This window comes from Centruroides vittatus, unplaced genomic scaffold (genome assembly GCF_030686945.1).
Source record: "Centruroides vittatus isolate TY-2023 unplaced genomic scaffold, ASM3068694v2 contig_388, whole genome shotgun sequence".
Taxonomy (NCBI): domain Eukaryota; kingdom Metazoa; phylum Arthropoda; class Arachnida; order Scorpiones; family Buthidae; genus Centruroides; species Centruroides vittatus.
The window spans coordinates 1,356,279-1,375,073 of record NW_027122204.1 but is presented as its reverse complement, the minus strand read 5'-3'; the positions used below and the strand labels follow the sequence as shown (position 1 = coordinate 1,375,073).

Here is an 18,795-nt window from a genome sequence, read left to right as displayed (position 1 = left end):
TAATTTATATCTTAGATAAAGTGAAGTAAATAATATTTAAATAAATGTAAACTCGAATCGCTTACCAAGGAAGTCAAAAATGAAATTATAATGAACCTTAAAAGCATTTTAAGTTTACATTTTATATGAATGTGGGGTTAATTTGCTTTAGTTTATAAAAGTTGATATTAGATCTTCTAAAATATATAGAAATTTCTCAGACAGTCAAAAATTTCTAAACATATATCAGACTATCAAACCAAAGTGAATTACTCCATTATCCTTAACACGTACGGTTTTATCCTTTAATGAGACATGATTTACGAAACAAGTCGAAAAAACTTGAAACAGTTGCTTTGGCAATTAGAATTCTATATTATTAGAAAATTAATGTATTTATATTAAATTTTAACTACGTAAAAATACTGTTGTGTTTTATATCAACTTATTTACGTGAAATGTTAAACATGAAATTCACAAAAAAGTACAATAATGTTATAATATTAAATTCATAAAAACAAGAAGAAAAAGGAAATTTAAATGATTTATTCATTTCTAATGAATTTCGTTTAAATTTAAAACTTGGATTAACGAAAAAGAGCAATTGTAAGTTGTGTCCCATACCCGAAACCTTTTTCTGAGATTTTTTGACTGTTTTGGTTAAATTTCGTAATAGAAAACAGAGACAATTACAATTAATGCTGATAATTGCCGTAAATCATAATGAAGTAAAGAAATTTAACATTTATTTAAACTGTGTTGACTGTGATGTAAAATGAAAACTATTCTAAAAATTAGATTGAACTGGGACAAAAAATGCTATATTTATTCGTAAAATTTTCTGCTTTTATAATGTTTCTTGTACCAAAAAATGTAAAAAATTATTTCTAAAGTTCGATGTTCTCTTACATTAGATTAGTGAACACGTGTGTAAATATACAGAATAATGTCCTTCTATTACTCCAAATCATATTTTATTTCGGACAAGAAATTATTACTCTTTTCAGTAGACATATTCCTCACTTAAAGTTGAATTTACTTTAACAAAATAATTAAAGTGAAAAATGAAACAGTTAATATTTTATATCTTTATATAAGTACAGTAAACTGTATATTATGAAAAGTATTTATTGTATTTAAATAAATTTTATAGTATGATTTAATTTTAGTGAGTATAAGTTATTTTGAATATTATTCTTATCTCATATTTGTTTCTAAAACGAATAATTAACGTTTGATTTAATGTTGTTGACATATATTATTAGATTATTACATATACAAACTTCAGATACGAATTACAAGTAAATTTTTATTAATGATCAATTTCTTTTCTGTTATTTCAGTATACATTATTCTTTGTGCCGTATGAGTTGTGGTCAGAAATGCCTGAATATGGGCAGACTACAGACATTTCACAAAGTGGAGTACTGCCAGAGTATCAGCAGTATGAACCCCAAATGGGTGAATTTGGATATCGGCCACAGTCAGAATTCTTGAATTATTGGCCATCTCCTGTAATGGCCGATTATGGAAGAGAATCAGAAATAACTAGATATTGGCCGTTCCCAGAAGTTATTGGAAATAGGCCGCAAGCAAATGAAGATTGGCCAGCTCCTGAATACAATGGATCAGAGGTGTTTGTTGATAGCAATGAATATTGGCAAACTCCTGAATATAATGAATATGACTATCAATCAGCATATAAATGAATATATGTCAGAGCCAGAGTATTGACTGTGGGCCACTGCCGTATGGAAATGAATATTGGGCAGGTCCAGAAAATGGATATGGAGCATATTCAAATATGAATGAATATATGCCAGGTGCAGAAAATGTTCAATATTGGGCTTATCCGGTTATAAATGAATATTGGCAAGTTCCCGAATATAGTGGATATGGCTCACAATCAGCTAGAAATGAATATATGTCAGAGCCAGAAGTATTTGACTGTGGGCCACTGCCGTATGGAAATGAATATTGGGCAGGCCCAGAAAATGAATATGGAGCATATTCAAATATGAATGAATATATGCCAGGTGCAGAAAATGTTCAATATGCAACTTTTCCAGTTATAAATGAATATTGGCAAGTTCCCGAATATAGTGGATATGGCTCACAATCAGATAGAAATGAATATATGTCAGAGCCAGAAATAATTGAATGTGGGCCTCTGCCGTATAGAAATGAATATTGGACAGGTCCAGAAAATGTCGGATATGGGGCGTATACGGATATAAATCAATGTTGGCCAGATCCACAAACTATTGGAGATGGGGCATATTGCGGTATAAATGAATACAAGTCAACTGCAGAAAACGTTAAATATGGAGCTTATCCGGATATAAATGAATATTGGACAGCTCCAGAAAATACAAGATATGAAACATATTGCGATGTATATCAACATTGGCCAACTCTAGAAGTAATCGAATATGGTCAGCATCCAGAAAATATTACATTTGGACAACGACCAATTATAAACGAAAACTGGCAAGCCTCAGAAATAATTGATTACGGGCAGCAACAAAATTTCACTGAATATTGGCTGCCACCAGAAATAACTATGTATGACCATCAGCCGCCGGTAGAACTTCAACAATACTCGCCGCCAACACAAGTGCTGGAATATTGTCTGGGGTCAGAATTTTCCGAAAATGGAAAGCTACAATTTGAACTTCCCGGAAACACGGAACCAACAGAATTTCTCAAATATGAGTCTGCAGCTCATAATTCTTCAAATCCATTAGAACTAAAGTCACATCTTTCATCAGAAATGTGTCATCAGCAACTTGAAGGTAAATTTTATCAAAAATATTTTTCTAATAAAGCCATAGAAATGAATTAGTATTCACACAACTACGCGAATAGCTGTATTTCATATAAATATTCGCAGAGCTAGTGACAGATAAGGATAAGCCGAGGCTGTGGTTCGTTGCTTCATCTAAAGTCTAGATGAAGCAACGACCTAATTCCTCTAGATTCCAGAGTAATTAGTTTAAGCCAGAATGTGTATAAAAAATTTTAATTGAGAAATCGTAAAACCCGATTTAAATGATTAAAAGTCGATTAGGAAAAAAAAGTGATGAATCGATAGCATAAGTATCAGAAAGAGGTATCGAGAAGTCTGTGACCCATTATATTGGTTATGGTTGGTTGTTTTAGAGGTCTGTTAACAGCTTGGATGGCCTTTTAGCATTTTTATAAAAAAATTCATGTTTAATGTATAGTTGTGCTTTAAAGTTTTAGTATTTACTCTATAAATTGTAACTTAATTCTTTCTATATATCAGCAGTTTTAATTACTGATCAAAATATTATTGTATATTTACTTACTTATCTAAATTATATTATTTATCGATATTGTTGTATATACTTTACGAAATTACAGTATTTATGTAACTGAGTGTTTATTTGCTGTTAACTCATTGAACTTTCCATAGATATGTGTGTTATGAAATAAGCGTTTTGATTTAATTAGAGAATTACACATTCGATTTCAATGTGTAATAATGAAACTCGGATATGATTTATAAATAAATAAGATATGTACACTTCGAATAGGAAATAACCGCATAACAACGTGTCTGACTATTACAGCGTATACCAGTATTAAGTAAACTACTTTTCTTTATGATATCTTTTTATTTCTCCATAGAAAAACTGTAAGCATTGCCTTGACCGCTTTCTAGTTATGCTAGATGTTGTTTATTTAGCTCTTTTTTCCATGATAATTACAATAAAGAATACGTTCATTCAAAAACTTTTCAGAGTAATTTTGAAGAATATAGAAATTTTAAAAATTTTGATAACGAAATAGTAAAGGGAAAACGACCAATTTAACATTAATAAAATGAATTGTCAACTTACAACGAATGTTTATAACACAGTTTTGTAACGCACGTTTCAGATTAATAGATGATCATATTTTCTTTTCTCAGAATGCACTAATGAATTCTGTTGAGCTTTCTATATAAGGAACTACTAAACAGCTAACTATTTTATTTGAACAATCATTAATATGATACTTCATAGTATTATAATGCATTTTGCACATAAAACAACAGACTATAATGAATTTTTTACAACAATATGAATGATATATGCGAATAATGTTTTTAACCGCCGTGCTTTAAAATTATAAAAATGTTACACACAAAAAGTTGAATATTCTCAAATAATTTTCAAAAACAGCTTCAATAAGTACCGATTCGATATATTTACTCGATGTATACAATTTTAGGTTAATGTTACCTTAACTGCTATTGTCGATATTGCAGTTACATAATCTACAAATTGAATATTTAAAACACATTTCACTCAGAATGTTTATTAAATTGTATCAAGAGAGATTAAGTAAGTCTTTGATTATACGTTAATAACATCCAGTTGTTTATTTCGACCGGATACTTTTCAGTAATATGACATTTTCAGTTGACTTTATGATCAAAACAATTTACACTTGCCACGCAATTATTAATGTCAAATCAAAATGCAATATTTATTCTTTGTAACAAAGATAGACTTTTACTGATATTTAGTTTATTTTTATGAATTTGCAATAGAATTGAGTTTTAAAATATATTTCGACAATAAGGATTTCAACTGTAAACTATTTGTAATTTTTTTGTTTTTCTCTTTCAATTTCTTATATAATTATTGAATTTACGCGAAGAAAATTTTACGAATTGCCGTGTTTATTGTGTGTACTTTTATTCTCTAGTTTCTGAAAATCAAATAGATGTTGACAATATACATGAATGTTCCTCGTCTGATCTAGAAGATATTGGTGCGGACGATTTCGATAAAAATGTAAGCGTTATTCCCACCGACGATCCTCAAATAGGAACAACAATCGCAGAACTGAAATGTGAGGATATCCCGGAAGAAACAGAACTCTCTTCTTCTGTAAGTTACAATTTAATCGAAATAATTAAAAATAATTTAATAACTCTTATCATTTAAAGGTGTAAAATTGAAAAACCATGAACAACAATGCAATCTAATAAAATGTGTTAATTAAAATGGCTGCACATTGTTTATTTATTATAAATGAAAATTTTTCTCAATTAATAAAAAACTTACGAGTACTGTAAAATTATTCTATCAGAAATCAGAATTTTTCACTTTTTTTCAGGATTCCGATGACATAGAAGGATTTTATTTCTGTCTATCTGAGGATCAAATTGTTCCTTTTAAAAAACGCAAAAGAAGACCATTAAAGAGGGCCTTTGTATATTTACAACTATATTCTTTGGCCAAAGATATTATTTACGAAGAAGAGGAATTAAGTACGGACCATGATTCATCCGAAGATGACGTGAGTTCCACAAACAGCGTCATTGACGTTATCTCCCATTCATCATTGGGTTCAAGTGAAGAGGTGAAAGTATTTAATCAAGGTGAGGTCACAGTGAAAGTGAAAGTTGAATATTCTCAAATAATTTTCAAAAACAGCTTCAATAAGTACCGATTCGATATATTTACTCGATGTATACAATTTTAGTTTTTCTTTCATTTATTGCTTATATAAATGTTTTATTCTCCTGAACTGATTTACTAAATTATTTTTCATGCTTTGTTATTCTTTAGTTTCCGAGTTTCAAGTGAAAGACTCTGATCAAACTGAAAAGTATGAAACTGACTTGGAACAGAGCTGTCCTACAGAATGTAATTCAGAGAAAGACCTAAAAGACGAAAAAATGTCTGAAAATATAATTACAAGCATCACAAGTGAAGAAAATTCTTGTGAACTCGATGCTACAAAACATTCTCCTATCGTAAGTTGAAATTTAATTAAAAGCATTTCCGAAAATTTCTTAATTCTGAAATTAAAACATTGAATATTGATAAATACACGTTATTATCGTATTAAATATTAAAAATACGATCCTACTTGGTATTTAATTCCGTATTCGTTACTTATTTACTGTTCTATGATTTTACTTGCCCTTTTATTTCTAAAGTTAATATGCGATTAAAATATAAAATATATTCTGTAGTCGGTACTTATAAGAATAACAAAACATTTATTAATTAACTTTGACATGAAGGTAGTTATTAAAACAGAATCATCTCAACTCGTAGATTACAGTGAATAAAAATATCAATTATGAAAAATAAATTTAAATGGTATGAATAATAAATTATATACCAATACCATTCGCATAGAAATATCCATGATTAAACGTTTCATGTCTAAGGACTCGTAATGAAAAACAAGTGATTCTTTAAAAAATATGCAAAGATTGGAGACGATGGGTTAAACAAACAGAAAAACAATAGAAATAAATTTATTATTGATAATCGTATTTTAATTTTTTTTATTAATGTGGGTTAATACGTACGATATCAGTAATATATTGCCCATGAAAATTTCAATTTCTTTATGGTGCATAGGAACATATTACATTCGCTTGGCCATTACTTTACAATAAAGAAAAAATGTTTATTAAATTATACTTTAATTTATGTTTAAGTAATAATTCGATATTTCATTTTCAGAAGAACGTACCAAAAACTCCATTGTCGCAAGTAGAAATCACAGCAGAAATGTATGAAATTTGTGATGAAATACCAGCGACATATGACAAAAACGATGCAGACGAATTTTCTTTAATGGATAATTCTAGAAAAATGATTGAGGAAAATTTGATTAAAGAATTATCTGATACAAGTCAAGAAATAAGAGAAAGTGAAATTGTGGCAATTCAGTTTAATGAATGCGAATTTGCATTAAATATTAAACTTTCAGAAATTAATAAAAGCGCAGCAGAATATTCAATTGAATCAGAAAAAATTGATGAAGGTAAGATCACCAGTATTTGATATTTTATGTTTAATTCCTTCTTCGTATTGTTCGAAATTTTTTGATTTTCTTTCTTTAATGGCTATTTTCATTTCTTTCAATTTTCTCTTTCTTTAAATAAGTCCTAAGAAGCATTAACTATTACGACTTATTCACATGTACATATTAAAGTAATTCGAAGTTTTTTTAGTAAATTATCAAGTGTAATATTAAATTCACATCTTCAATTTGTTAAGTCTGTTCGCTTTAATTGTTTATTATATTCAAGAAACTTGAATTGAAGTTACACTTTTTAAAACTTTTAAATGTATACAGAGATTTATTTTCTAATGAAAATTTTTGTTACTTTTGTTGTTACTCTTCGCACGAAAATTTAAATTTTATAATATACACATTCATAAAACGAGTGGAGCGAGTTTAAAACTGTGTAATTGACACTAAGCCTACTGAGAAAGCCTTCTAAATACGAAAATAAAATTCATTCAGAGGTATTATTAATTTATTAAAAGTATTTCTGCAATTGGACTCGTTCTATCATTCTATTTTCTACTTTTCCTACGTTTATACGTCCTTTTCTTTTATAACGTTAAAACGTTATGTCAAGTTTAGTATCAAGAAAAAGTTTGAGGATTTTTATCTTCAACAAGTCGAATTAAATCGAAAATTATTTTTCGAGTATTTTTATAATACAATTAAGTGAATGATATAGAAACCGACTCCATCGTTTTGAATAATTTTATATGAATAGTTTTATATTTTATATTTATTACGAAAACACGTTTCTCGTATAAAACCAATAGAAGAGGAGTACATAGGGGTAAGTGAAAGTAACAAGAAAAAAAACGACACGAAATTAGTAGATATCTATTAAAATATACAAGTAGAAAGACTTTTAGTTATCAATATATTTTTATATTATCAAATTTAAGTTTATTGTTGACAAAATTTCTTTGCATACGAAATACACAGATAATCCGTTAATCTATAAAAAACCACTTGTAATATTGTGACGTCGTCATTACAAATGAAATCCTGTCTGCTTTATTTTATTTTTATTCTTTTTCTTTAATGTTGTGTGTATACGCAATTACGACATTATAATATTTAATGAAAAAAATGAATTAAATTTAAATCGTAAAATTTATTTTTCAGGAAACACTAAGGAAGAGGAATACACAACCCAAATGTTAAATAATACTGATTTGGAAGAAATCAAATATGGTGGCTCTGTATGTTTAGTCGGAGAGGAATCCAAGCCACAAACAGAAAAGAAAGTGAGAAAATACTTTCGTTTATATTTAAGATCTTTAAATCTATCAATCATGTTTTAATTATGCCTAATTTACAAACGTAATATATTTAATCAAAACTACGAAATTCTATTCTAATTGGGAAGAATCAGCAGAGTTAGAATATTATTGATTTAAATATTTAGGTATTTGAAAAATTTGTGTTGGAATTGAACTCGCTATCATTTAAAGATGTTGATGATCGTAATTAGTAAATTTGAATTACTTTATTGTAATTGAAGAGCGTTTGGAAATGAACATAAATTTAATTGAATTTTTGCGTTTATTTATTATTTTAATGGATCCTACAGATATCAACTCATGCCTTTTATATAGCGAATTTTCAACTCATTAAAATAATTAAATTAGCTCATTTGTTATCGTGTGATTTAACATGTTATTTTACGTAGCCTATTTGCAATAATCTTTGATAAATTATGTTATTATATAACTATTCGTTTTTAGTTATTTATGTTTGATTTTTTTCTGAAAAAGTTCAATTAATATTTTAAGAGTATACACTTAGATTTTTTTATTAACTTGGAAGTTTTTATCATGTTTAAATTTGAATAACTAAAATTTTTTATTTAATTTTACCAATTATATAAAAAATACTTTAGGACGACTTTTATTATTGTTGATTTATGAAAATCTTTTTAAAATCTTTTTTTAGGATGTAAGAAAATGCACGAACGTCTTCAGCCGTGTTCTTCGCAGGCTTAGAAATATCTTTTTTCCTTGCCTGAAACGAAAAAAGTAATGTCTTTCTCGATGAAAGCTGTTCGCGAATTCCAAAATAATAATTGGACATAATTGGCTATAATTTGCCGTTTAGAGATCTCTTTTCTCGATCAAAATTTCAATAATTTAATTTTTCGTTAAATTTTCAAAATTCTTTTTAATTATTGTAAATACTAATTAAGAAATATTTAAATAAAAGTAAAGAGATCTCTCTTTGGTTGGCGTTGGATTTTTATTGAATTTTCGCGATACTTTACTGTCGATGTCTTAAATGTACCCCAGTTTTATGTATATTCGCCGAATAATTTTAAAAGCAAAAAATTAACTCAATGTTTATCTTATCTATTTCGCATTATTTTAAAACTGTTGGATGAGTGCAAAGAATCTCGGACTCGTGAAGTAAACACAAAAAGGATGTTGAGAAAAACTTTCATTGTAGCAAACGTTACAACGTACCACTTCATAAAACAAAGAAATTAAATTCAATGTGACAACTAATGATTTGATGTGTTGCCAAAGGATTAAATGTTGCCAACTAGCAGAGAAATAAATTAAGCCGATAAATAAAATAAACATTCAAAGTTTAACATTATGACACGAAGCGTAGTAATAATATACATATGCTATGCTATCAAAAGCACATGTGAACCGAGGGGACAGAGCGGTGAGCTCGGGACCTACTTACCGGCGTCGTGTCAACGGATGACGCGATTGTAGGCGAGGAGAGGGTTAGCGAGGTCGTGATAAGGTGTCGGCCGTACTCAAGGATGATACGTATTTAAACATAAGACTAACATTTTTAATAAACAAAAAACAATAAATAAATATCAAACAATGGGATCGGTTATTGTAAATGTTAAAAACAATAATCTCTAAAAAATTGTAAATTTCTTAAAAATAAACGAGTTTAAAACAACTCTTTTTTGTCCGATTTCGAAATGAGTTAAAAACTGAGATGGGCACCTTAAAAATTAGCAAATATTTCTTACTTTATTATCCAAATGCATTTCACAATCACTTGCCTCTTCAGTGGACACTACACCCTTACATCACCAGTACATTTATATTCTACCAACCTGTCCCAGCATGCATCTGCAGATACGTCATTATTTAAATTGATAACATTTGCATAACCTTTGATGCAATAATGTTCAACGATGCGTCTCGTTACGTTTTTTATTTTATACAATATCTTAATATTATTTCTATTTATAATACAATTTTTATTTTTACAATGTTGATGCCATGAGGATTCAGTTCTTTTTAGTCAGATTGCCGCTTCATGTTCTTTTAGCCGCTGTTCAAGCTGTCTTCCTGTTTCGCCGACATAGATTTTACTTTCTGCACATGTACACATCAAGCTGTAGACGACTCCCGCTACTTCCAAAGGATTTTTTGAATGCCCAACAACTCCTTTCTTCATAAATGCCTTTTCTCAATCTATTTCTCTGTTCACCTACTAAGTTGACAGAACAATTTTTAAAGTTATTTTCATATTTTTCAAAAAAATTTTTAATATATCGAATATTAATGTTATTTTTTCCTCTTTTACATTATATCTATTGACGGTGTAACAATTGTACCACCTACGTATTAATTGTTGCGGATAATCATTGAGTAAATATTTTTTAAAAAGGTTTGCAGTTTTGATTTCTATATGCTTCTGCAATGTTGAAACGAGAGAGATGTTATACTGAAACAAGAAACATGTTATACAAACGAATACAAAAGCAGAAAGTACGGTACAGACTCAAGAATTTTCCCGAATTACCGCGACAGTTAACAACGCGACATCAACGAAAAACATCAACCGTTACTGGTCGTCCGTTCTGTGCTTAGCGAAGTTAATATTAGTTTAACTTAGAAACTAGTCGAAACGAGAGAGAGTGTTCCATCAGCTATAAGTAAATACCTCTTAGTCTGTGGCGATCAAGTCTTCAGAGGTCTGTTGGGCGGAGTGTTGAGCAGAGGTCCAAATAGTGTCCCACCTGGATGTTTCCTTTTGACAATAGCCCCGATGTTCGGATGCGACCCATTTCTGTACATGTCCCGCGTGAGACTTGGCTGATGCAATTCATGATGTAATGTGTTCTAAGTTCGATTTAGGTCCCGGTGTTGCGGATACGAGCCGTCAAGAATCGGATGTATCGATGAATTCATTGCCATTTTCTAGCCGTCATCGTGGCTCATAAATTTCGGTTTTTGACAGTTCTCATCATGACTAATTGTCGGTATTGACTAAGGTCAGGACTTAGGTTACCACTTGAGTAATAATTATTGATCTGGAGAGATATTTGATCTGTTTTATCTATCAAGAAATCACGAGAAATAGGATGTTTGTGAGTTTTTCCCACTTTGTCATCAACACCGGAGGGTATTGAAATCGGATTAGAATATTACTTTAATTAATTAATAAATGAACTTAATTGTTTCCCTCTTCAGATTCTCACACTTTTATTATTTGTGATTAATATTTATAAATCGCAAAATAAAACGGAAACGTAAATAATTATGAATTATTAAATCAATAATAATTATAAATATATTTATAAAACATACAGTGATTTACACACTTCAACGCAGAGTTAATAATGATAATTGCCTAAAACACGGAAATATGTGGTATATAGTAGCAAAGAAGGAAGGTTTCAGTTTTTGAATTTCTAAATTGAGACATTTTTCATCTTTTGGTTTGAAAACACGTTTGAAACCGTTCGATTTATTAAACAATGACATTAATTTGTATTCAAGTGGAAGTACCCACACTGACGTTGCTTATTGCCGAAACTATCATTCTTTCGTTACGTTTCTTTCGTATACTTTTTTCTGTACATATAAACTTGATTTCATTTTTAAAGTATTACAGCGAAGCATAAAAAATACATCATGTATTAAGTAATTCGAGAACGTCAACATAATTCCCAACAAACAATTATAAATTAAACTAAAAAATCATTTGATCAGTGTTAAAACTGTATTAGAAGTGTATAGTTCTAAAAAATTGAAGTTTTAATGTATAACGTATGTACATTAAAATAATTGATTGTTTTTTTTTGCTATATATATATACAGTTAAAGCGGCATTAAAATCAGTGGATGAAGCCATTCGTTCGTTATATTTTGCAGAAAAATACATGGTAACGCATATGAAGAACCAATGTATATCGTATATTACAGATAGAATATAGGTAAATACGGTTCTTGAAATATACGAAGAACTATCTTTTCTTCAGCAAAGTAAATTAATCTCTTAATGTTGAAATAACATAATCATAAACACGTTACAAATTATTAAACAAGAGTACTTTAAACATGTGAAATATGAAACTATGTTTGAAGATTGTATCCGATGATAATTTAACAGCATCGGGATTAGGTATGTATGACGCCGTCATAAAGCGTGGAAAAGAAAGATTCCAAGATCAATCTCCTGAGGATCTTTGAAAAAATTAGAGTGTTTGTTGGATCAGATCAGATTTTTAAGCATGACCTCTCTAGAGTTTGCAGAACCACCTTGTCAAGATGGCATGTTTACGAAAGATGAACAGCTGACATACTTACAGAAATTGCCACCAGAAAGAATTATGTATCAATTTATGTATAAGTAACAATACACATGGTCAATGGAGGAAGTCAAGAAAGAAAAGTATTTGCAGCAATAACAAGTTTTTCATTTAGTACCGCTAATTCTTTAAATTGTTAAAGTTATTGCCGCTTTTACTTTAATTTTTCAAAAATCAATTAATTTTAATTGAAAAGTTTATAGCACGCTTCACAGTGGTGGAGAAGTGCTTATGTTAGGACTTTTGTTCATCTTTCAAGTGTCCATATGTCAGATTTATACGCGCATGCGCAATTAGGACTTTTATCTGTCTGTTACTTTACACGGGCATGCGCAATGACTTTACTTTCGTTACCTAAGCGTTATGTTCCGTTCCACTCATTCGATTGAAAAACGTTGAAAATTAGGCTTATATCTTAAACTTAAACTCGATGTCAATGGAGTCAGATCTTACAAGGAGCAACAAATCTAAGTAGTAGCGATGTGTCTGTAATACACCCATTAAGATAATGCGAATCCATTTGAGAAATCAATGATCCATATCAATTCATGTTGCATTTCCGCATTGGATGAGATAACGAAAAATTAGTTTGTATTGTTTGTGGTCTTTGCTTTCATACTCAATGCATATTTTTATATTGCACTTTACAGCACAATGTTGCCGTTGAGAACATATCACGCAGGAAACACTTTCAGTGAAAAAAGGTTGGTTTATTGGTGTGAACGGATATGCATTTCGGGCTTTACGCCCCTTTTCAGTCCTATTATTACATAGTTACCAGCAAATTGATTACAGGTTTACAAACACTAACCTTCCAACACTAGCCTTACCTAAATCCATATCATCATCAATACATTCTGTAAATTTGTAAACCTGTAATCAATTTTCTGGTAAATATGTAATAATAGGACTGAAGAGGGGCGTAAAGCCCGAAATATTTGGAGCAATAACTTTGCTCGCGTGTGTTGCACCAGAAACACGAACGATATCATCGATCGTGTGCATTCGTTCAAACCCCATAAGATAGCAAAATTTCTGGGCGAACTCTTCGCTAGGGAGATAGCGAAGAAATTTTTGTGAAATTTTGGAATATTTCCTAGAGATCCAAACGCTGCTATGTCAAATGTGAACAGCGTACTGTTATTCTTTGTTTATATTTGTTGAACTAACAAATACTGTGTGCAAAGGCACGAAGGGGACCGTACGACTTATAAAACCATGGTGGGGGTCGCGGTCACGTGACCTGCAACCCGATCCGTATTGGGCGTGCAGAACGCACTGCATCTCTATGGCAAAGGGTGAGCCGCGTGGATAGGCCAGCATGCGCAGTGCTTTTCTAGTGTCCGCATACCTGAAATATGAGTTTTGATGTGGTTCTGGCAAAGCTACTTGGTTGGTCGTGCAGAGAAAAGTGCACCGCCGCCAGCGAAAACTAGAGATCGAATCCTAGCCTAGGTAATCGATGTAATATTAATAGACATTTGTATCTACAGGCAATAGATGATGACTATACGGTATATGGTGCCATGGACTCAGTTTATAACATGATATTTATTCCAATAATTACCTACGCCTGCCCAATTCGGGAGGAAGCCATTCACAAAATACATAATAAAAAGAAACTAATCTCAGCCCAAAGGAAGGCACTACTGATCCTCACAAAAGGTTACAGAACGATTCCTACTAACAGCCTTCAGATAATCGCTAGAAATGCCCCCAATTTTAATGCTTTAGCATTGAGAAAAATTAAGGAATGTTCAAATCTGGATGAGAGAGAAATGTCTGACTTCAGATTTAAAACAGTATAAAGAATTTAATTTTCTAAATCGAAAGAACATTCTCTATCATTTTTTTAACCTTGTTTACTTGCATAAAAATCAGTATTTACAAAATAAAGATTTATTCAGATAATAGATTATTTTTTGGTGTTATTGGTCTGCTGTGAATTTGTTAATCATAACATATTTTAAACATGCTACTCATCATGCTAATTATTATCTTACAAACGAACTGCAATATAATTGCTCGTTTTCAGTTAAGTAAGGTTGTAAAATATTCATTTATCTGGCCTTGTAAATTTCTACAATATATAATTCATTAAGTTCACGAAAATAGAATAACCTTTGTCATACCTAAACCTATTCCAAATTCAAGTAAGAAACTTCATGTTTTTCAATTAAAAATTTCTTCATTCACATATGTTTTTCACTTTAGGCATTCTTATCAAAATAAACGTGATAATCTGAGTAACACAATCAAACATATACTGAAAATAATAACAGAGTTTCATTATAGTGTATAGTTTTTTTACAATAGTTTCATTAATTTACTTACCGTTAATACCGTTTGCTTCTTGAAATAAAAGAAATTCTTACTTCTATACCCTACACCACCTTTAACTAAATACAATAAAATCTGAACCTGAAAAAATTTATCAGAGAGATTTATACCGAAAAGCAAATATACTTAAGTAACTTAATTCAATAATAAATAATTTAAATATTTCTCACATTGTTATTTTCTTTCCAGCTTTGAAAGTATACTTGCAAGACACAAGAATATATCTGTGGGATCTATATTGTAAAGCGAGAAGTGAATTATTGTATTGTAGGATCTAAGTAAATGACGCCATTACTTACCAAATCGGTAATCTCTGACAAGTGCAGAAAGTACATGACAAAAGAAATATCAGTGGAAACAAACAAATACATTATAAAAACAAATTGATATGAGAAATCCATAGTACATATAACATAAATACAAGAGATATTTATCAAAGGTATGAGAAATGTTAGGTACAATGCGTCAAAGTCTTCACAGATATTATCTATCATCCTTATAAGCCGAAAAAGTTTACACAGTTTATTCAAGAGAGTTTTACTATCGAAATATATATTTTCTTCAAATATCTTGTTTAAATTTTCAAGAAAATATTTCAAGTGTTCAATACAAACCTTACGAAGCAGCCACAGGAGTCCAATAGAGTAACTGATGATACCAGTTGCGGACAATAAGGCTGTTGTGAGATGCAAACTACAGAAAAGTTCCTGTATTAATGATGTAGAATACTCGAATAAAGTTTTAAAATAGACGTAGACAAAAGATAGACCACATACTACACAAGTGACCGTAAATGTGTATTGTATAACAAGAGTATCTTGATACATTAACAAATCGTTGTACATTTTCGCGTGACACTGCAAGCGCTCTTCAATAATTGCGATAACATTTTTCATGATAATGCCGTTTTTATTACAGAAATATAAGAACAAAGATGGCAAAGTAACTGTAACACAAACCGCATATTTCATACTTTTACCAATAATATTCCAAAATTCGGGCATGCCACAAAAATCCGGTAACAATTGTTGTTGCGATAGTTCTTCGGGAAAAATAAACAGAAATACAGACATAAATAAAAAATATTGTTGTGTTGCTATTGTCATAAACCAAAGAAGACTTTTCTTTTTATCCATGTAAATTCCAAAAATGCATAAAACTTTAAAATACGGATGAAAAGGATTGGAAATACAATCTTCCATTGTATTTTGAGAACTGTTTTACGTACTATAGTTAATTTTAAACATTGTTTTACGCATTAATTTTAAAATTTTTAACATTTTATAAACTTTATCTTCAGTTAATTGAGCAAGATCTGAACATTTAGATGAAACAGTGTTTTGTGAGTATACTGATATTCCCTATATAACATGATTGTCTTTTATATAATCAGCAATTGCACCCATTATGGTTACATTATGCGTATTTATTAAGTAAATGCCTAATATAGGATTATGTGTTTATCTTAGATAATGAGATCTTATCGATTAACTAAAAGATTTCTAAATCGATCGGTGATGTACTGTACTCAGTTAATTAATAATACCGTAAGAAATTTTAAACACTGAATTATTACAAGTATCTTGTATAAAAATACATAAATACGTTTAAATTTTTTTAGTTTAGATGAAAATTAACAAAGTACTAATTTTTAATTGTTTATACTTCTTGAAATTCTATATTTATTTTCCTTTCTGTTATATATAATAGAGGAAAAGTATGACGATTCGTTAAAAGTGAGCCTCCAGATGTTTACATGTTTGAACTCAGAGGTCCAAACGCCGAGAAATAAAAAAATAATTGGTTTTCCTTATTTTTCAGAGTGGTTTGGGCGTTAAGAGGGTTGATGCTGCTACATTTTTGAGGTACTTGTTATTAGCATCTACAATTTTTTCTAAAACTCATCTCTCCTCTTAAAATTAAGCTTCTTGCAATTCTATAATAATTAATAATATAAAAATTTCTTAAATGAAATATCATAACAGATGGCTCCACACGTAATTTTAACTTTATTGCCAAAAAGTTAAGTAACTCGTATTTATTTATCTAATTATATTTCTTTACAATGTATTCACTGTCTCGTGGAAAACCAATAATATAATGGCTTTCATGAAATAATATTTTACCAATATTATTCGAAAATTCGGGATATCTGGTGTCATATCTCGAATCAGGTAGAACCAGTTATGCAATAAATTGGAAAATATATTAATTATGGAAATTTCGTTTAATTATTCAATCCTTTATCGAATGTAAACTTGTCAAAACTGAAGTAATGCTCTTTAAAAAAAACCCAAAAGGACTTATAGTCTCACCGTTGAACCGTCTACTGGTTGACAGCAAATGAAAAAACAATACTGAGATATTAGTTACATAAAAATTTGATTAAACATTATATTTTATTGATTCGTTTTACTTTTCTTAAAAGGTCCATTAATTTAATGGATGTTTATACAATAAATTGGTGTTCAACTAAAACGTAGATAACGCTAATATTGGTACTTAACGCTTTTGTCTGAATCAATTAATTCGGAGTAATCTTAAGCGAGTTTTCAAACAAAATGATCTTTGCTTTTACTTTACGACTGTTTTAACAACACGAAAATCTTTTATAATGGTCTCAAATTCTTTACTTTAATTGCTGTTACAGTATAATAAAGTTGTAAATATTTGACCGTTCGATTTTTTGAAATCGCGATATTTAGAGGTTCTCTCTGAACCAAAAATTCTTACACAGTAATACCCAGAATATGTATACGTGTGTGTTGGTGTTATGTCTATTTCGTTTATTATCTCAGAATGTGTTAAAGATTAGAAAAACGAAATTTGGCATGGTAACTTTTGTATAAGCGACAATATTATTAAATTTTCGTGGTTAAAGGTCCTGGGAATGCAGATATAGACGATCATGTGTCATATCTCGATACAGGTCAGACCTAGTGAAAATTTTACTCGTTATTGACATTTGCAATATTTTCAAAACTCTACTCTAAATTTAAGCCATTTTGCCATTTTATAGTAATTAAAATTATAGAAAGTTTCATAATAACAGATGACGCCACACAATTTCATTTATTTCATTGTAATTAAAAATACGAACGTTATTTATAATTTGTATTAAAACTTGACCCTTCCAAGCGGCACCTAAAATATTTTCATTATTCTTTATTACATTTTGTATTGAGGCGTTAAGCTTACCTTTATCACAGAAAAACTCTTAAGAAAATATTATACTAGTGTCTAATTGTCATAATTTTTAACTTGGCGCAATTTTTTCCATTTCAGACTTTTTTGGATTCTAATTGTTTTTTGGTTAATGATTGTGTTATTATAAAGTACACTAAGACCTAAGACAATGACGTATTGTACAGTTCCAAACGCTTTTAATTCGCCATTAGTAGAATCGTTATTAAAAGTTTAATTTTGCATTATTTTTGTTATTCTGGATGACATTTTGAATATAAATTATTCGTTTGCACGCAATTTTATCCTTATAATCATGAACTTAAGCCATGAAAGTAAAATAACTTTTTGGGGAACCTCCCTAACTGGCCTTACGACCCAAATTTGTTCTAGCATCTCACTGATAAAGAGAACGGCTTAAGATTAGAATTTGAGCTATCTAAACCCAGTAGTTTTTTCTCTACGAGCGCCTGCAATGACGGATGAAGAAAAAGAAAATGCAGAGTTATTGGCAATTTTTGCACTTTTTAATTGTTTATATTTCAGCAACCCTTTATAGAAAAACCGGAAATTTTGCATACTACATGAGAAAACAAGTATCTTTCGAACGAGATATTCAGACTTATTATAGACATTCGGGGGGCGTAGAAATTGAGTCCGAATATCAGCAATACTGATTCCTGTGTATATAATCAGTCAGTGACTTTTCAATTGGCGCAATGTCACTGCCAATCAATTACTTGTATCGAAGTCACTGATTCTCAATAAGAATGCTTTAAAAGTTTTCGAATGCAACCGACATTCGATTTGAATTTTCCCAAAGAAGATCGGTAAGGTACGGGTGCATCTCGATCAAAGGGTCAGAAGTGTATACAGGACAAACAACAGCGATTCTA

The 18,795-nt window shown here is 30.0% G+C and overlaps 1 protein-coding gene across 1 annotated transcript in view; it reads left to right on the top strand.

Moving 5' to 3' along the window:
• The first annotated feature begins 2,427 nt into the window (after positions 1–2,427).
• Positions 2,428–18,795, top strand: part of LOC136975785 (uncharacterized) — a 69,359-nt gene continuing 52,991 nt past the window's right edge. Inside the window, exons 1-2 of the mRNA XM_067270905.1 lie at positions 2,428–2,774; positions 5,568–5,755. Of these exons, the coding sequence (XP_067127006.1) occupies positions 2,543–2,774; positions 5,568–5,755 (420 nt within the window). The 5' untranslated portion in view covers positions 2,428–2,542. The remainder of the gene's footprint in view (positions 2,775–5,567; positions 5,756–18,795) is intronic.